This window comes from Heptranchias perlo, chromosome 30 (assembly GCF_035084215.1).
Source record: "Heptranchias perlo isolate sHepPer1 chromosome 30, sHepPer1.hap1, whole genome shotgun sequence".
NCBI classification, from domain to species: Eukaryota; Metazoa; Chordata; class Chondrichthyes; order Hexanchiformes; family Hexanchidae; genus Heptranchias; species Heptranchias perlo.
Window position 1 is genome coordinate 11,593,280 of NC_090354.1, and position 19,292 is coordinate 11,612,571.

The 19,292-nt window shown below is 37.8% G+C and overlaps 1 protein-coding gene across 7 annotated transcripts in view; it reads left to right on the forward strand.

Moving 5' to 3' along the window:
* Positions 1-19,292, forward strand: part of LOC137299906 (V-type proton ATPase 116 kDa subunit a 1) — a 73,418-nt gene that overhangs the window by 10,625 nt on the left and 43,501 nt on the right. For 6 of the 7 annotated variants that reach the window (XM_067968897.1, XM_067968895.1, XM_067968898.1 and 3 more), the window contains exons 5-9: positions 2,775-2,903; positions 12,342-12,445; positions 15,540-15,666; positions 16,992-17,074; positions 19,006-19,099. In XM_067968897.1, the coding sequence (XP_067824998.1) occupies positions 2,775-2,903; positions 12,342-12,445; positions 15,540-15,666; positions 16,992-17,074; positions 19,006-19,099 (537 nt within the window). The remainder of the gene's footprint in view (positions 1-2,774; positions 2,904-12,341; positions 12,446-15,539; positions 15,667-16,991; positions 17,075-19,005; positions 19,100-19,292) is intronic. The other variant, XM_067968902.1, reaches the window with a different exon arrangement.

The window sequence follows — 19,292 nt, forward strand, 5'->3', positions numbered from 1 at the left end:
CCCACATAAAAGACTCGAGAGGTCAGGGTGTGTGAAGTCAGGGGTCAGATAGCAGAACGGAAATGAACGATGGCTGTGAAACAGAGGGTAGGAGCTGAGGGAAGTTTCACGGACTAGCAGAAAGTGGGGATTGGTGCTGGGACCACATAAATGATTTGATGCAAAAATTGGAGGTATGATGTATAATTTGTAGATGATACCAAATTTGGGGTATAGCTAATAACGTGTAGCACTGCACCAAAATACAGGAAGACATAAACAGGCTTGCAGAGTGGGTGGATAAATGGAAAGTAAATTTGTTGTATTGTGAGGTGGTTTATTTTGGTAGGAGGAATAAGGAGGCTGCTTGGGCGTTAAATAAACTAAATGGGGTGGAGGAGCAGAGATCTGGGAATACAGATGCATAAATCGCTAGTCAATAAAGAATGAAAACCAAGTACTGGGGTCAATTTCTAAAGGGATAGAATACAAAAGCAGGGAGGTAATGTTAAATTTAAAAAAGGAAAAAAAAGAGACTTACATTTATGTAGCGCCTTTCACAACCTCAGGACGTCCCAAAGCGCTTTACACTTCAAAAGTACTTAATTGGCTGTAATCACTGTTGTAATGTAGGAAACACGGCAGCCAATAAGCACACAGCAGGGTCCCACAAACAGCAGTGATAATGACCAGATAATCTGTTTTAGTGATGTTGATTGAGGGATAAACATTGGCCAGGACACCGGGAAGAACTCCCCTGCACTTTGAAATAGTCATGATGTGGAGATGCCGGTGATGGACTGGGGTTGACAATTGTAAACAATTTTACAACACCAAGTTATAGTCCAGCAATTTTATTTTAAATTCACAAGCTTTCGGAGATTTTCTCCTTCCTGAGGAAGGAGAAAATCTCCGAAAGCTTGTGAATTTAAAATAAAATTGCTGGACTATAACTTGGTGTTGTAAAATTGTTTACAACTTTGAAATAGTGGCATGGGATCTTTTACGTTCACATGAGAGAGCAGACAGGGCCGCTGTATGACATCCCATCTGAAAGACTGCACCTCTGCCAGTGCAGCACTCCCTAATTACTGCAATGAAGTGTCAGCCTAGATTTTCTTTTGTGCCCTAGAACCTTGGTTAGATCACACTTGAAGTACTGTGTGCTGTCCTGGTCCCCATACTACAAAAAGGATATTGAAGCACTGGAGAAAGTACAGAAAACATTTACAAGGATGTTAGCAGAATTGAGTAGATGCAACTATCAGGAAAGATTGAGTAGGCTGTGGCTCTTTTTTTCTGGAAAAAAGACTGAGAGAAAACCTGATAGGTCTTCAAAATTATGAAAGAGCTTGATAGGGTGGATGTGGAAAAACTGTTTCCATTTGTTGGTAAGTCTAGAACAAGGGGACATAATTGAGTTAGCCACTAACAGATCAAAAAGAATTTAGAAGGAATTTCATTGCACAGAGTGATGAAAATGTGGAACTCACTGCCACATGGAATGGTTGAAGCAGATAGCATTATGCATTTATGGGGAGACGTGATGCATACCTGAGGGAGAATGGAATAGAGGTATATGCGACAAGGTGGGAAAAGGTAATTAGAGTGGGAGGAGGCTTGTGTGGAGTATAAACACAGGCACAGGTAGGGCCAAATGGTCTGTTCCTGAACTTTAGATTCTACGTTTATGTATGTATGTCATACTGGAAACCAGGAGGTAAATACAGGGCAGTAATCTACCTGGTGTTTAGATCATAAGTTTTCAAACAGGGGTCCACAAACTCTAGCAGGTCTGCAAAGCAATGTGCTGCCATACCACGTGCCATGTACATAGTCTTGAATCCTGTATTCTGTATATTTTCTGTAATGTTCAATTATTAGCATCTTATTTCTGTTGCTGTATACTATTAAAAATCAATATTTTTAGGGGTTCCTCATAGTAAAGTCTAAAAAATGCTGGTTTAACTCACTTAAACTGTAAAAGCAAGGCTTGAGCTGTTCATAATATTCAGCTGAACATTGAGAAAACTTCCTCCAGTATGATATATTTTTCACTCAGTTTTTAAATGTTGCTTTCTCTGCACCTGCCAATGACACCTTTAATAATGCGCAGTAAGTAAACAATTGTAAATCTTGAATGCGTCTTGCGGTTTGCCACTGTGACTTTCAGCAGCAGCAAAGAGTGAATAAAAATAACGTAACAATCTGTATTTATCAATGTATATTACAGAAAGAATAACTTGTGAATACAAGGCAACATTCTCATCTATATTCTGAGTTCAGTTGATTTTAAGGCTCTTTCCTGCAATTCAACATCATCAAAACCCTTCAATGGGCTATCTTGTAGCTACACTCGTATTTTGTTATTTTAAATGAGTTATACTTAGTGTATTATTTCTCAGTAAGATGCAGTGAAATAAAACCCATTATTGCTTTTGTTCTCATCATTCAGTCTGTTGTGTACAGCTGAATGATGAGGCCCACCATGGGGGAGGGGGGGGCCATCTTACAAAAATGGAATAAAACTGGTATCTTGGACATCAGCTCTTTTTTTGTGTGAATAGGATGGAGTGTGTTGAACAGCAGAAATGTTTTTTGGAGTTCAGGTGACATTAACTAACAGCAACAGTGAAGCTTGAGTAGTTTGTCACTTTACCCCCTCAAAGTATTATAGGCTTGCATTGTAGCCCAGTATAAAGATGCAATCTGCAATTGATGCACACTGGAAATAACATTTCCCAGTAATAGCGAATTTTAACTTAAGGTGGACTCTCTTAATTTTTGTTTTTCAGGCAACCTTTGAAAAACTGGAAAATGAGCTGAAGGAAATCAATACTAACCAGGAGGCATTAAAACGTAACTTCTTAGAGTTGACTGAACTGAAATATATCCTACGTAGAACCCAGCAGTTCTTTGACGAGGTCGGATTATTGTAAATTTTTCATTTTAAACCCATACAAACATACCTCATTGAGGATTAGTTTAAGCTTGCTATGCATGTGTACATCACTTGGCATTTCTGTCCACGTTTCTAGTTTGCAGGCTCACTTTGTGATTGCACACTGCAAAAAGACTTAATATTTTATACCAAATACATCAAATATTTTATAAAACTCATTTTGTATGGTGATTGAGTTGCATTTATGATAAACTGCATGATTTTAAATTTTGCTTATTTGCTTTTCTTGCTTAAAAACTGATAATCTGGGGTGCCTTGTAAATTTTTTTTGGTTTGTTAATCAATCTGATGCTTCTGGGAAATTAGAAGGGTTAAGAGTTGATGCTGTTTAAAAGCTCTTCAAGTGTTAAATGTCTTTAAGTGAACAAATTGTGTTACTGATGCTGAATGGGCAAGTGTATTATGCTTAACTTGTCAAGAAATTTGTTGCAAATTTACACTGAATGCTCCTATTCTGCACCAAGTGTAGTAAACAAAAACAATAGTCTTCACACTTGGGATGTCCTAGAAGGCATGATGATGTGTTTGATGCTTTTCCTTATCCTGCCTATACTTCCTCAGTACCATATGCTGTAAGATGAGGGGCCTGACTGTGCTCTTCATGGTCAACCCTTGATGTTGTCCAAGAGCTTTCTATCCAACAGTTTTCAAACAACAATTAAAATTCTTGGCTGTTGTTTGATTGGAGGAACAAGTCACAAAAGGAGATTATTTGTGGCTGAGAAATGGTGCTGTTCAATGAGGCTTGAAACATTAAACAAGGAGTGTTAATAGTCAGAATAAATGAACAGTGAAATTATTGCTTGGAAACGGTGTAGCTCAGTTGCATTAATCTGCTGACTTTATGATTCTCTACACTGTAAATGAACAACCTCCTGAGATCCAACCTCTGAGATAATCCATTAAGTTTGAGAACTCTTCCCACAGTTGTGCTCCTCCCACTGATTGGCTTAACTGCTGTTAGTGCAGATCTGGAAACAATTGTCTGATAACCCAGGGGTAGGGAATAGAATCTTCTAACTTTGGATCGCTACAGGAAAAATAATACTTTTCAATTGCCTCCAATGTTCAAGTTTTATGACTTGTAATTTTTCAGAATACACTTGTTTGTATAGCTGCTTGTCCACTGAGTCATTGAACCCATTAGGTAACTAAGTCTGTATTGAAGCAGCTGGTTTTCAGTATTAATTTGAGGTGTGACTGAAAATTTAAAGATGGCTGTCAGTTTCCTGTTACTGCACCTGGGCATATTAGATCACTTGGAACCCACAAATATAGGCAAGTCAGGTGGGGAGAATCATATACCTATTAAAGGTGCATGTTTAATTTTTCTGTCTATTTAAATTGATGGACAGGAAATTGGCAGGCTCCTTAGAGCCTGCAATCCTTCTTAGCTGATTTTCTTCTCTTTACTGCAACCATAAGTGATTCATTATGCCCAGGTGCAGGAACAAGAAAATGTGCCACTGGATATTTTTGCTGATAGAAATACTTTTAACATCCTAAGTAATATATTAAACATTAAATAATTATTATAACTCAAATAGCATTGTTGGAACAAGTTTGTATGATGCAGCAGGCACTTTTATGCAAGTGAATGTGAGATGCACAAAAACATCATGGAAACTATATATATATAAAATTTGTAAATATTCCAGGGGAAACTAGATATACATGCATAAAGTTTGTAACTATTCCAAGGTGAAGTTACTACACTTGGTCTCTCACTCAGCTTCAGTAAGTTGGTCATTGCCTAGGACTTTGCTTTTGGTCCTTGTCATTTTCATTTGTTATGGAGTCCATATGACATTGATATGCACATTTGAAGAGTTTAATATCCTCTTGTCACAAGGAGTCTGCCTATGACTAATGTAAATACTGACATAGATATGCACAGTGATTTGCAGCTGCTAACTTGAAAAATGGTTTATCATATGGGTCAATATTTTGTTTTTAACTTGAAAATAGATTGGAAACCACCAAAACTAAAATATTTTTGAACCGCCAAATTGCCCCTAGAAAAGCAGGTATTTTTCCTCAGTGTAAATGTTATTAGTTTAGTAGCTATTTTGGAGACACTTTCATTTTTCAGCAATCACGGGCCCTTTGAACTGCAGTTGCCCCAATTTATATCTCTGGCTGTAAGTATTGGATTCTCAAACATTCCTGTGAGAGAGCAGAATGGTTAAGAAGTTGCTTTTCACTATGCAGCACTCCATCTGATATGCTTGGCTGCAAACTGACTGAACAAGCCAGGACATCTGAATCTAGCCAGAGTTTTCAACTCCATGAACTTGTAGCTAGAAGTAAAGCCCATCGGCCATTTGAGTTGAGAGGAAACCGGTATATAGTCTTCCTCTGATGTCCAAGAAGAAATAGACTCTGGTTATTACCTGGTATTCCTTCAAGTCATTACTGGGCACCAATTTTCAGAGCTGAATTTATTCCTGTAGGTCTCATTTAATTTCTTGTCTGCCAATTTGATTTCATTGCAGTTACAGTAATGTGCACATCACAAAATCTTGCTGCTCTCATGCCCCTGTTGTGTGTGTTAAACTGCAGTAACCACATATTCTCAGTGCTCTTCTGATACTGTTTGCATATCATATGCACAGATCAACACTCAAATTAACAAAAGCACTTGATTTTAACACTAATGTAGAATTTGAAGGGGAAAAAAAATACTACAAATTGTTGGACTTGTAATGCCCTAAATTGGCTTTCTCCCCACTAATATTTATGGTGCTGTTGTGCTAACTTTTGACATGGATATATGCTGTGATCCAAGTTATCAATGTTTGAATATTCCTATGGCAAATTTGATATAAAGTTTGAAGTGGCCATGTCAGTTTCCAATCTTAAGATTATTGTCACATATTTGTCCTTTTGATTACTCCAATTGAATGGTCCAGTGAAGTACTCAGCATCTCTTTAAAACTCTGTATAGCAATAATGAGCTGTCAGAGACATCTGAGGAAAAATGCCTGTTAGACATTTTGTGTCACTGACTCATGGACACCAGGAAAATTTAATTTATTCACTTCAGTATGTGTTTTGTATTGTTTTCACAATGCATCTTTCAGTAAAACGGTGGTATTGTATGTACTTGTAACAAACTATGAAGCCATTTTAGCTGGCAGCTGAAGGTTCAAGAATATGTTAATCATGTTTGTCCTTTTCCCAGTCTTCTGTTTTTTAAACATAGGCAGAACAGTAACAACGGGAGAGCTAAGTTTTGAATCTTTCAGCGTAAGCAGCCTTAAGTGCAGGAATCTAAGGAAGACTGGAAAAGTAACAGTTAATGGCATGCAGATTCCCATCCCCTCCCTCCCATCTCTTCTGGTTTCTTGTGAATCTTTATTTTATTTTCTTGTTCTGTTTGTTATTTTGAGTAAAATCTGATTAAATCTTTTTTTCTGGACTATCTTTGAAAAATTCAGGACTGATTTATAGTTTGGTCTTCAATAAAGAGCCACATATGGAATATTTCTTGTGCTTGGTATGTGAACTGAAACCTATTTCCTCCTAAATTTCAACCATTTTGAATGTGCCATTTAATAAGTTGCATTTAAAATCCAGAGGAAAGCAATTATTGGCTAATTATATATTTTTGGTTTCGGCATACCAGAGCTCATGGCTTCATAGTGGAGATCAATCTTTACTCAGGATGGGGCTTGTAATGTACACTCTGCAAAACCATTTTTAAACTTCATAAAATGATTTACTGTGCCTTTTTTAGCTGTCCATTTATAGGAGCTGAGCCCTTTACTAGCCTATTGAAAAGTTCTTACGGAATTGTTTTAAATATCTTTGGCAAATGGTTTCAAAATAAACCAGAATTCTCCAGTTATTAAACTTCACTAAACCTGTATCTTCCTCCTCTTCTCCACAAAAGGTATGAAACAATGGTTTATCTCTTTCCAGATATTTTTCAAACACTTCTTGTGAAAGGCCTAAAATAATCTGCTACAAAAGTAGTTGGGCAGGACTAACGATTCCAAGTAGCTAAGCTTTGTGAAAATAGCAATCACCATGGTATCTAGTTTTTGAACCTATTGTTAGTTAGAATAACCAATGCCTCGCATTGGGTTACAAAACTGGAATCTTTTCAAGCGGCTCTGGTAACCTCCCAAAGAGCACAAGTTAAGTTGGAAGCTTTATGAAGTACAAAACCTTATGGCTGAACTGCAACTTTGCATGTTACAGGTTTCTCGACCTGTTGAGTGGCAGGTGTGGTTTAAAAGTTAAGGCGTAAAATGTGAAGAAAATTTGTGTGAGCAGTTTGCAAATATTAACTGAAATTACTTCCAACTACTGTTGTATAAAATATATTTTTTAAAATACTAACTTTCCTCATTTAGTATGTATTCTCTTGGGAGTTTTTCTTTCCTTAATATTACAGTTTCTCCCTTAAAGCTGTTGAGCTATGCTGTGCAGCTTTGCGTTGTGTGATGAAGCTCTTTCAAAATTTTATTTCAGCTCATGACACAAGACCAAGGACTTTTTTTCCACTTAAAAAAAATAGAAACACTGCCTTTTTCACAGTAGTTACTTTTACTGAGTTATATTGCATTTGTACATTGAAATGGATTTACAGCCCATTGTCTTTTTTAGAAAAAGCCACACCAATGAAAATTTTACAAGACTGTGTAGGCTCTGGCATACATGTCGCATAATATAACCGTTCTAGTTTAGGACACTTCATTTGAGGATGTAACATAATGAAGCACTGCTACTGCAATTGACTTTCTGTTTGCAATGGTCTCCTTTTCCTCAAATGCTTTTTAAAATCTGTATGACTAAATTGCTTAGATTAATGAAGTCTTCATTATTCGAAGTCTCTTACTGTTTGAAAAGATCTGGTAGCTACAAAAAGTGATAATTTAGCCCTGTCAGAAGGGTGGGTGAAACTAGTGATCTCAAATCCAGTACACAATTGTTAATGGCTTTTATGTCCTCCCTTGAGCAGTCACACCAGTCTGTCAGCAGTTTTATATTACTGCAGTGTTGCTAACTCCTGATGTGTGGGTGCTGCTTCGTAAGTAGATGTGAAGTCCCATGCATGCTTGCTTTACACTGCAAAGGACATGTTTACTGGGCAAGCTCAACATCTGTTCTTGCATACTGAATTTCATTTTAAATTGCGTATACATATATTCAGAAGAGGAATATACCATACAGTGCTTCTGCTCTCCAGTAGGGATATTGGAGAAGGCTAATTCCCCAATATATTTTGTGCAAGTACAGAACACTGCCTCTTTTTGTCTTGTGAATTGACCTCCAGTGGGTCTGCAGGAAAGTATGTAAATCTGGGCGATTGACATACACAGGTTGTTTTGGTATTATTCTTTCAAAACCTGAGGTGGCTATAAAAGACTTTATGATGCCCAACTTTTGGATTGAATGCAGGTAAGATTTGTAGATGGGTTGCTTCTTATTACAGATTTCAATCTGAACCATTTCACTTTTTTGGGAAGGGTACATTTACATTAGGTGCTTTCTATAATGTCCAGTTTATTTTGTTTCATTTCTTAAATAAAGTGACTGGTTTTATTGTACAAGACAAGCCCTTTTCTTGCTCATAACAGATTTGTTGTGAACATTTTTAATTGTGTATTTAGAAGTTGCACTCCACGCCTTTATTCTCAAGCCTGTTGTACATATGTGTAAGTGGAATGGCAGGGTACGTCTGGCCCGAGATTACTTTTTTTGTGGTTGTTTTCAATAGCTAGTACACAAAACTTAAGACATTGAATTCCGAGCTCCACATTTTTTCCTAAACTTTGTTCATTGCTCAGGTAAGTTTTCCATGAAAACTGTAATGACTAGTTAGTGCAGGGATTAGCGTACCATCTTTTCAGTTCTAGGTCCTGGGTTTGTGTCCAGCCTGGACTGCTGGGATGAAAGTCTTTCTTCAGCCAAAAGAGACCTATATGAAATACATTTGAACAGTCTGTACAAAGTTGTTAGTGGGTTTGAGCCCACGGCAGAGGGAGACAATGCTAATTTGGCACTAAATTAACAATCTAATTCTGGTGAGATTGGCATGGAAAATGGAAAATATTGCGCTATGTAATGGGCAGGGGTGGGGTGGCATGGGCGCGGGGGTTAGGCTTCTTAAGATAGAGTTAAGGCCTTTTGGGGTAGACATTTAACCTCCGTCCAGGCATAAAACTGGCATTGCAGATTGGCCACCCGTTACAGAAACTGCCTAATTTTTATTTCCATTGAAATTAGTTAATATGCTTCGTGCCTGAAATTGGAAAATGTTTCATTCGCCATGCTTTGAGCACAAAATGGTCGTGATTTAGTGCAATGGGAGCTGTATGTATCTTTTTTTCAATAAGACTAATTTAACAATTGTGAAGTTCATGACTTGACCAAGTATACTGCAATTCCCACTTGCTTCAAATGCAGAAAAAATATTTTAAAAAGGCTACAAACGATGAAATGCTCAAACTTAAACCTGTGAAAACAGAAATGAATCAAAAAGAATAATTTCACAAACTACATTCAAACCAATTACCTTAAATGCATAAATCGTCACACTCCACTGCCATATTCCTCCTCCCTGGGGCATTTTAATGCAGGGTAGATATCTGGTTTGTCTACATTTTGAGGCTAAAATTATTTGCCCACTACATGGATGGGACATCGTACTGGTCCTTGTGTGTTCTATGGTTGGGTCCTACTCATTGTTTAAATGTACCACAGTATGAAAAATGTAGTATCCTATTATATTAATAATACTGACTTCCCGTATTTTAGAGATAACTTGGACAAAATTTCATTGTCTTTGCTAACCGACAGTTATTTAAAAAATGTTTTTAAATCTACTATGCTAAAATGCCAGAGTGATTAAGTAATGACTGACTTCAGTAACTACAATTCAAAAAGCAATATGTGCTAATCTCGTGTACTGAATGAATAGAATGTGCATCATAAATAAAATTTAAGTGATCATTGGTCTAGAATTAGCAATATGTCCGCAGCTTATGGGAGGAATGTTGCCTCCATATTTAGTTGAATGGTTGGTTTGTATTTCTTCTTTCTCCTTTGGATTTTCTTCACCCATGCTCATGGACAGTGCCTGCACCATGGCCACTGGGAGAGCTGAGCAGAGGATTTTTTTCTTTAATCAGTGTTCTGCTTGCCTGGAGATACATGAATGTCCCACTGTGGGAAAATTCCTTTGCTTGCCACCCACCTTGCCCACCCAGCAAAATAGCCTGGCTGAGATAAGGAGCTCATATACAATACACAAAAATATATTACCTGATGATCTTTCTAATTATTGTTGGTAAGTATTTTTTAACACTGATCTGTTTATTTAAAAAACCTTTAAAAATCAGTTACATTTACTGTTAACAAATATGGAGTGGCAGCCAACTTCTAAATTTTTTTTCCAAAATAAATCTTGTCCTCTTTGTGTGTGAATTTTTCACTCATGCGTGTGACGGTTTGCAGTGGTGGAAATTTAGGAAAAGAAACACTTAACCGACCCCTTAACAAAAATACCCATCTAAAAGCAGAATTGCAGCCTTCAATGGACTAAAGGTGCAGGCCAGAAGATTTGGGAGGGGGAAAATCCAAACAAAACATTTTCATGCTATTTCCATGACCATATTTTTAAAAAAAAATCATTGGAAATCAGTTTCACAATTTGCAATTTTATGGTTTTGCCATTTTGTCATGTTTTACATCTGCCATAAATAACTGAAAAATTGTTGACATTTTGGATTATCAGAAAATGCTTGACATAACTTGTTAATATGATTGATTGCAGTTACACTTTGCTCGCCTTGCTGAAGAATTTTCCCGGTGACATTGCTGTTTTTTTTAAACTGTACATCCCCCTCATTTAGGAAACTTCAACAGATATTAACCCAAAGAACATTTCCCTTATGTCAAAGTAGATATTAAATATCAGTAAATTATCCTCACTCTGTTTCAGGATTTTAAAATCTAACTCTGACCGACCTTTCTAATTATTCAATTGTGCTTTGACAGTGATTACATCAAGTTGTAGCGAAGTATCAGAAATGATGTAAGTTGCACCTTTTTCTCTGATCCAAGAAATAGAAATCTTGACGAATGACTGAGGCTTTTGAAGATGGACTTCATCGCAGTTAAATATGTTCTCAAATCTAGCGCATAGTGTTTTTGACTTCATTACAAATCCATTTTTAAGCATGTTTTATAAGTAACTCACTTGTATTTAGAATGCTTAAAATGGGTACAAGATATACACAAGACTTTACAACCAGTCTCTTGGGCCATCTCCATTCAGTTGCCATTGGGCACACATTTACAATTCTGTATTATTTAGCAGTAACTTGGCCTAATTAAAAGCCACAGGCATGGTTAGTATGGCAAATTAGAACATCTACAATAACGCAGGTAGGAGTTGAGCCATATTATTAGAGCAGAGTAGAAGGAGCTTGCTACTGCATTTGATCATGATATACCTGGCCTGATGGAGTACTTTCATGAGCACAAGATGTATGTATTTGGAATTCTTGCAAACTTTTAAGGATGCTTATCCTGTCGGAGCTGGTCAGTTGAATTCGTAGCTACATGTTCCCACCCACTTTTAACAGTTGCAGAGTCAATTGATACATTTGTCATATGTGTTTTAGCTGCGGTAGGTTACAGAGAAGCTGGACTCTTATAAAACGTATTGGTAAGGTAACATAACTTTTTGAAGTGGAATTTTAAATTTATTGTTAATAATAGACCTTTGTGGATTAGTATCTGTTTGAATGTTGTGTTTGATCTCTAGGTTTTCATAGAAATAAGATTGTAGGGCATTCCTTAAGGTACTACCTGTTGCTTCAACTATATCTACTACTAGAGCAGGCGAATGAAAATTGCAAGTAAAAGGTGCAACTTTTGCAATAAATCTGTTCCCTCTTCACCTCAGTTTCCCATTAACAGACAGCAGCTTTCTCTCTATACCAATATCTGTAGCAGGTGCTAGTATTGATCAAAACAACAACTTCCACTTAATGCAGCAAAAAAGAAATTGGCTAAGTAACAGATGATACTATGTCAGTATCCTATTGATTTAAAAAAAAAATGAATTTCCACTTCTGTGACTGTCTATCATTGGCATGTACATCTCAGCAACTGCATATTGATTTTTCTGATATTCTCAGCTGAGTCCTTCAGAAATATCTAACAGCCTGCTTGAATGAAGCTACTCTCATTTCTACTTTTGTTTTCCTGTACATCTTTGCTTGCATCTCTATTTTCAAAGTTCACATTTTCACTGTTCGATGTGTTTTTTCATTTTTTTTTTGTCACTTTTTTCTTCACAAGTTTTGTTTCTCCTTTTCTCCTGGTTCCCCTGCATGCCACTAACTGGTTTCATAGTGTGTTAATTGATTTGTGAATTCAGGCTGAATTGCATCATCAGCAGATGTCTGATCCAGACCTACTGGAGGAATCGTCTTCCCTGTTGGAGCCAAGTGAACTGGGACGAACTGCCCCCCTGAGACTTGGGTAACTTCACTTGTTAATGAAATGTTATTCTGTAATTCTAACTGGGACTTCATTCCCGTGAAGGCTGAAGTACAATTCCTGTGCCAAAATTGTTCAACTTAAGAAAAGTGAATTATAACCATCTATTTCACTCATTCAACTTTATAATGTGACATTACTTAGGTTGATGGATGGGTGCATCAGTTTCAGGCTAATTAGTTGAGGTCCGGATGATCTTGTATATCGCAGCTGACGCTTGAATGATTAAAAGAGCTGGCCTGTTTAGCTTTTTCCCCTCTCTTTTAGTTTAAATTTATTTTCTCTGGGCTTGCACATTGTGTTTTTGCAAATGAACTTTTCTTCATAAATTTTTTTTTAATGACCAGTTTGCTTTTATTAACTGGAACTTGGGTATTTTTAAACCTAATATTTGCAACAGCCACAACTTGCATTTATATAGCGCCTTAAACGTTGAAAACGTCCCAAGCTGCCTCACACAGGCATAAGAGAAATAACAGATGCTGAGCCAAAGATGGAGATGTTCGGAGGGGTGACCCAAAGTTTGGCCAAAGAGATTAGTTTTAAGGAGGTGAAGAGGCAGAGGGATTCAGGGTGGGAATTCCAGAGCATGGGGCCTAGGTGGCTGAAGTCACGGTTGCCAATGGTGGGTTGATGGTGGAGGGACTCAAGTGGCCAGAGTCAGAGGCATGAAGAGTTGTGGGGGGAGGGTTGTAGTGCTGAAGGAGGTTACAGAAATAGGAAGGGTGAACCATGGAGGGATGTAAACATGAGAGTTTTAGGTCAGCGGGGACAGGGATGATGGGCATGTGGGCTATGATACGAGCAGCAGTTTCGGAAGAGCTGAAATTTATGGAAGGTGGCAGATACAAGGCCTATTCTATTGCTCTCTTGGCTGGCCTCCTATCCTCTTATTCTCCAACCTTGTAAATTTCAGCTATCCAAAACTCTGCCCATATCCTGTCCCACTCTCCGATTGCCCCTGTCCTCGCTGACTTACATTGGCTCCCAGTCCCCTAATACCTCAACTTCAAAATGCTCATCCTTGTGTTTAAATCCCTTCATGGCCTTACCCCCTCCCTATCTCTGTAGCCCCCTCCCTATCTCTGTAACCTCCTCCAGTCCTACAACCTCCCAGAACTTTCCATTCCTCTAACTTTGGCCTCATCCCATCACCTTGATCTTTGGCAGCTGTGCCTTCAGCCACCCAGCCCTCAAGAACTTCCTCCTTTATGAACCTCTTTTAAAAACCACCTCTTTGACCAACACCCCTGCTAATATCTTTAATGGCTCCGTGTCCATTTTTTTGATTATGCCTCTGAGACTTGGGACACTTTCTAAGTTAAAGGTGCTAGATAATTGCAAGCTGTCTTTTGTTGAGTGCTTTAAGGAGATGGTTGGTAATGAAGAAAAGAAGCTAAAGCTTATCTTTGTATTGCAGCATGATCCTAGAGTAGTCGACAGTTTTGGCAAAGGTGAGTGAGGCTCAGTAAAGCTTGATGTGGTCTAGCCAGATTTGGCGATGGATGGGTAAGCCAGTTGATAGTCAAGTTTATGCTGCTTGTTCTTGAGGGAGTGATGTGGAACACCCAGGAGAGGAGACAATGAAGGCTTTGCTGGGGACAGTGGCATCAAAGGTGAATGAGTAGTTGAGAAAATCGGCAAGTTCAGAGCTATTGGGAATGAGGGCAACTGCAAAGCTATTGTGAATGAGGGCCAAAGGCTAAGCAGTTGGGAGTTTGAAAGTGCAGTTGTAAGCAACTTGGGTAGAGTTTTTTTTCTTGGGGCAGATGCAGAATGAATTGGAGTTAGATGTGGGTAGTGAGGGATACAAGCAGGTACTTGAAGGTTGTCTAGTCAGTGATTGGGACCACAGGAGTAGAGGGGCCATGGAAGTTGAAGTCAGTGGGGTGGTAACGAATGTGGGTACCAGAGTTTAAATGGAGGGAAACGTACAGGTGGATTAATTCAGAGGAGAGAGAGCGCAAGGGTGGCTGAGAATGTGATGGAAATCATTCAGCGTGGGCAATGGCTCAGTGCAGAGGCTAAGGGAGGATATTTCAGGAAGAAACTCTGGGTGGGGGGGAGAAATAAATACCCTGCAGATATTCAATTTAAAAGTACACTCTTTTTAACCATTCTAGTTTTGCCTGTGATTTATGTGTTAGTCTTTTATATGTACTATTATTGTGTGGGGTTTGTGCCCATTTCTCACCCCAGTGAGTTATTAATCTTAAGAGTTGCTTGCAAGACTTTGAATCGGGGAAGTATCCTGCATTTTTCTAATCTATCGACCAGCAGAGGCCTGAAAGTAGTTTTTGTCCACTGGGTTTAGTGTGGGTGGGGGGGGGGGGGGGGGAGTGGGTGCGTGTCCATTTGTGCGTGTATAACTTGTGGTTTTTATGAAGGAGGTGGCAGTTTTTTTAATAAAAAGTAAAACCCAGTGTAAAAAAAAATTAGTTGTGTACAGCAGTTGAGATTTTTAAAATCCACATGCCTTTTTTTTGTTTTCAGTTGTTAAGTACTTCCTCAATCTATACAGCAAATTTTATCAGAATTATTCAAAATAAAAACAAATTGAACAATGCTAATGGTATCAATTGGATAAATTGAAGTATATAATTGTAATAACATAAGAAATAGGAGCAGGAGTAGGCCATACGGCCCCTCAAGTCTACTCTCCCATTGAATCAGATCATGGCTGATCTTCGATTTCAACTCCCCTTTCCTGCCTGATCCCCATATTCCTTGATTCCCTTAGAGTCCAAAAATCTATTGATCTTAGCCTTGAATATACTCAATGACTGGAATTCTGTACCCCAGAGGGCTGTGGATGCTCAAAGATTCACAACCATTTGAGTGAAGAAATTTCTCCACATCTCAGTCCTAAATGGCCAACCCCTTATCCTGAGACTATTGTGATTTTTAAAAGGATGCAGATAGAAGTAGTAGTTTTGATTTTTCTGGAATTTGTACCTAATATTACAGAACATTGGCCTGTTTGATATGTTTTACAATCTTTGATAGATCATCCTGTACTGTATTTTGCCGACGTATGTATGCAGCTTTCTGACCACGCATGTACTCTTATGTACAGCTTTGTGGCCGGAGTGATAAACCGAGAGAGGATGCCTACCTTTGAGCGGATGCTGTGGAGAGTGTGCAGAGGGAATGTCTTTCTACGACAAGCTGAAATTGAAAATCCTTTGGAGGACCCTGTAGCTGTAAGTGTTGTGGGTGGAATTTTGATATTAAATTATTAACTTAGGTGAAAACCACTTATTCCATAATGAATAGCCCTGCTTCTCCCGAGGCTTAATAATGTAGCAACACTGGTTTATAGTATTAACTTAGAATCTTAACTGACTTGATTTCAGTCTTTAGTGGATGAGCCAGTGTAAAACTATATTTTCAGGAGTTGTAGCTCCAGTGCCAGATCTACAGAATGTTGGTAGTATTAATGCAACCCTAGAATAACTATCATGGCAACTTTTGGTTCCAAGTAAGGTTGGCACCTGTCCATCCTGAGAATATTGAATTATGTTGGGATCTCCTGCTGTATGTTGTCTGGGAGAGTATGCACAAGTGCAGTATTCATAACAAGCAGTTTATAAGTGACAGTAGTAAAAAGGGGGCAGCTCTTCTCCAGAACATACCCAGGATTGCTCTTGGTGAAAAGGCAGATGAGTGATAAATTTGTACAGGCTATCAGATTGTGGAATCTGTAATCCTTTCTATTCAGATTTTAAGTTTGATCTACTTATCCCCTGTTTATATATAGACCTTTGCATATGACATTGACTCCACCAAATAATGCATGGATCTTCAGACACTGGATGCCCAGCACTTGGCTGTTTTATATTTTGGGTATGAGAAGGTTTTTGTGTTGTAAAAGATGAGTTAAGTGACAATGGAGGGATACATAGTGACATCACAGAAGACATACCATAATTCAGAAGTGGTGGAATTATGTTTGGATGTTCTCTGTCTTAAAAAAACTGGTGAATACGAGGAGAAAGGTTGGTCAAGATGGAGCCAGAGAGCCTGCAATAGTGAATAAAAATGTTACTAATAAGCATGATATTTGGTGCTATGTTTTGGTTTTGGATACTACAAGCAATAGACTTGCTCGTAGTGACAAATGGGTGTACACACACATAAGGAGTGAATGTAGTTTACTGAAACAATGCAGTTCATGGTATAAAATGAATTGGCTTTCATGTCCAGTAGTTCAGGTGGAGTTTGTGTTGCTAGCCACATTTCAATTTTGAGCAACTAGGGATGGGCAATAAATGTGACCTTGCCAGCATCACCTACAAGTAATTGAAAAAATAGAAGATACCAGCTACTGATGTAAGTAGTAACTGCCTTAATGTCTGAAGGGGACAGATTATGCCATTTATCCATTGTTTATCCCTCCACCAGAGAGGGCTCAATTACTTTGTTTCGACATAATTTTGAAGCCATGCTAAGAGTTTGCCATGATTTTGTTTTTTTTTGCAATCCTGGAAAAGCAGTTATTTCAGACCAATGTGCTCTCATTTTTTAGGGAGGTCAGGTGGACAAGTCTGTCTTCATCATTTTCTTTCAAGGTGACCAGCTGAAAAATCGAGTGAAGAAAATTTGTGAAGGGTGAGATTAATATTTTTTGATTATGTTTAGTATCAAGTTAATTCCTGTTGGCTCGACAGACCATTAGTCATGGTATATTGAAGTTGCTGCCTGAAACTTTTAATCTATTAATTTTGGAGATTTTATGAGTAATTGTCTAAGAAGTTGCCAGATTTGAGATTTAAATGTTTTATTTAATTACTTTCAAAGTTTAAAAGTGAATTTGTAGTTCCCAAATATGTGGTTTATTTTAGAAATAAAAAGAAAAAAAACTCTGGAAGTCAAATCAAGCCAGAAAATGCTGGAAATACACAGAAGGTCCATCGGCAATGGGAGAAAGGAAAGAGAAGTGAACATTTTGGATTGAGGCCTTTTGACTGATTAAGGTCTCAACTCAAAATTAACCCGTCTTTTCTCTCTTCATACGCTGACAGATCTGCTGTATATTGTTTTGCTATTTTTTTATTACATTGCAGTCTTGGTGCCATTTTGAATTCAGTCTAACGGATGCACAAAATCCAATACATTTAACATTTTAAGCTGTATAATAAAGCTTCCCAATTTAATGAGTTCTAAAAAAATTGACCAAGTTCATTAACAGTATATAGCCAGGCAAACTCCTTGGGTTTTCAAAACACTTTTTGATTGAGCTGTGTTGGCATTAGGTGCAACACAATGCACTTTTCAGGTGATGAAGTTGTGCTTAAAGTGAAAACATATGCAGTAGAATATGCAATATTTACTTTGATGTGACAGTGACTTAATAGGTGTTGACTTCTAAGTACTGTGAGGAATGCCATCACATCTTAGATCTCAAAGTAATACTTTGTGAATTTACCTTATTTCTTGAGTTCAGTGAGTACTACAAGGTAATACACCTATAATCTGGACATGTAGATCCATCAACCCTGAGATAATCTTGGCTTGTTGAAGAAAAAAAATATAATTGGTAAATTGGATGGTATATGTGTAAATATTAGACTTCAGCAAATGTCTTTTTTTACTTAGTTTGGCCAACCTTGGAAGTAAAAGTGATTTGGGAATTTCAGTTTAAAGTGTGAGCTATAGCTTGGCATAGTTTTTTATGTTTTTGTGACTCATTGAAAGTTTGGCTGTACAATCTGCTCACTCTGGTTTAGTGCAAGAAGGCAACACTGGAAAATGTTGTAAAATAATTTCAAGTTTAAATTCATGATTGCCTTTAACCTAGTTGTACAAATACATTGAGTCAGGTAAAGAAACATTTGTGATTTGACTTAAAGTATACGTACTTTTGCGCTTATGCAGTTTCATTAATGGTTTAGAACAAAATGCAAGGAAAACAGTGGAATTGTTTATCTGTTGCCAAACCTTTCCAGAAAACTTTGTTAAACCACTGTCAAGCTGCCCAAAAAAAACCCTGCATTTACCTGTGCGCTGTAACCTGAATAATACTATGCCATCTATGTGAAAATGTATGACTATATGCTGTAAAACCGCTGTAAAACCACTGTCAAGCTGCTTTCAGCGCACAGATAAATGCTGGGTTTTTTTGGGGTTACTACCACTGCCTTCTCAAGGGCAATTAGGGATGGGCAATAAATGCCAGCCTCGCCAGCGACGCCCACATCCCATGAATGAATAATAATTTTAAAAATTCTCCTTTCTATTTTTTTTAATTGGAACTGTTCTTTGTTACAGTACATAGTCATACATTTTCACATAGCTGGCATAGTATTATTCAGGTAGAGGATTACTTGATAGCCTGGGGTGCAGCTGTTGAGCAGTCTTTGGTTATACTGTTGTTGTTGTAGTAGTAGCAGTAACGGTAGTGACATCAATGACCAGTCCCCCTGTTTTTCTAAATGAGGCCATAAAACTGGTCATTTACGTAGTAGCAGGAACCACTAAGTAAAATCGGTTACTTTAATTTATTGTCAGCACTTCTGCTAATAAGAACTTTGCTCTTGCAGGTTCCGAGCCTCCCTCTATCCTTGCCCAGAAACTCCTCAGGAACGAAAAGAAATGTTAGCTGGTGTTAACACACGAATTGATGATCTTCAAATGGTATGGTATTCATTTACCACTGCTTTCATGCCTCAGCACTGTTTTGCACTATTTTCTGCATAGTTTGAGGCATTTCAAGACATCAGTGCAAAAATTCTCTGGTTTGCCTTTTAATGCAGAATATCCTTAGTAGGTTTATAAATGGTGTATTAGCATTTTTCTATTGTAATGTCTGCCACTTTCTGTATTGTTG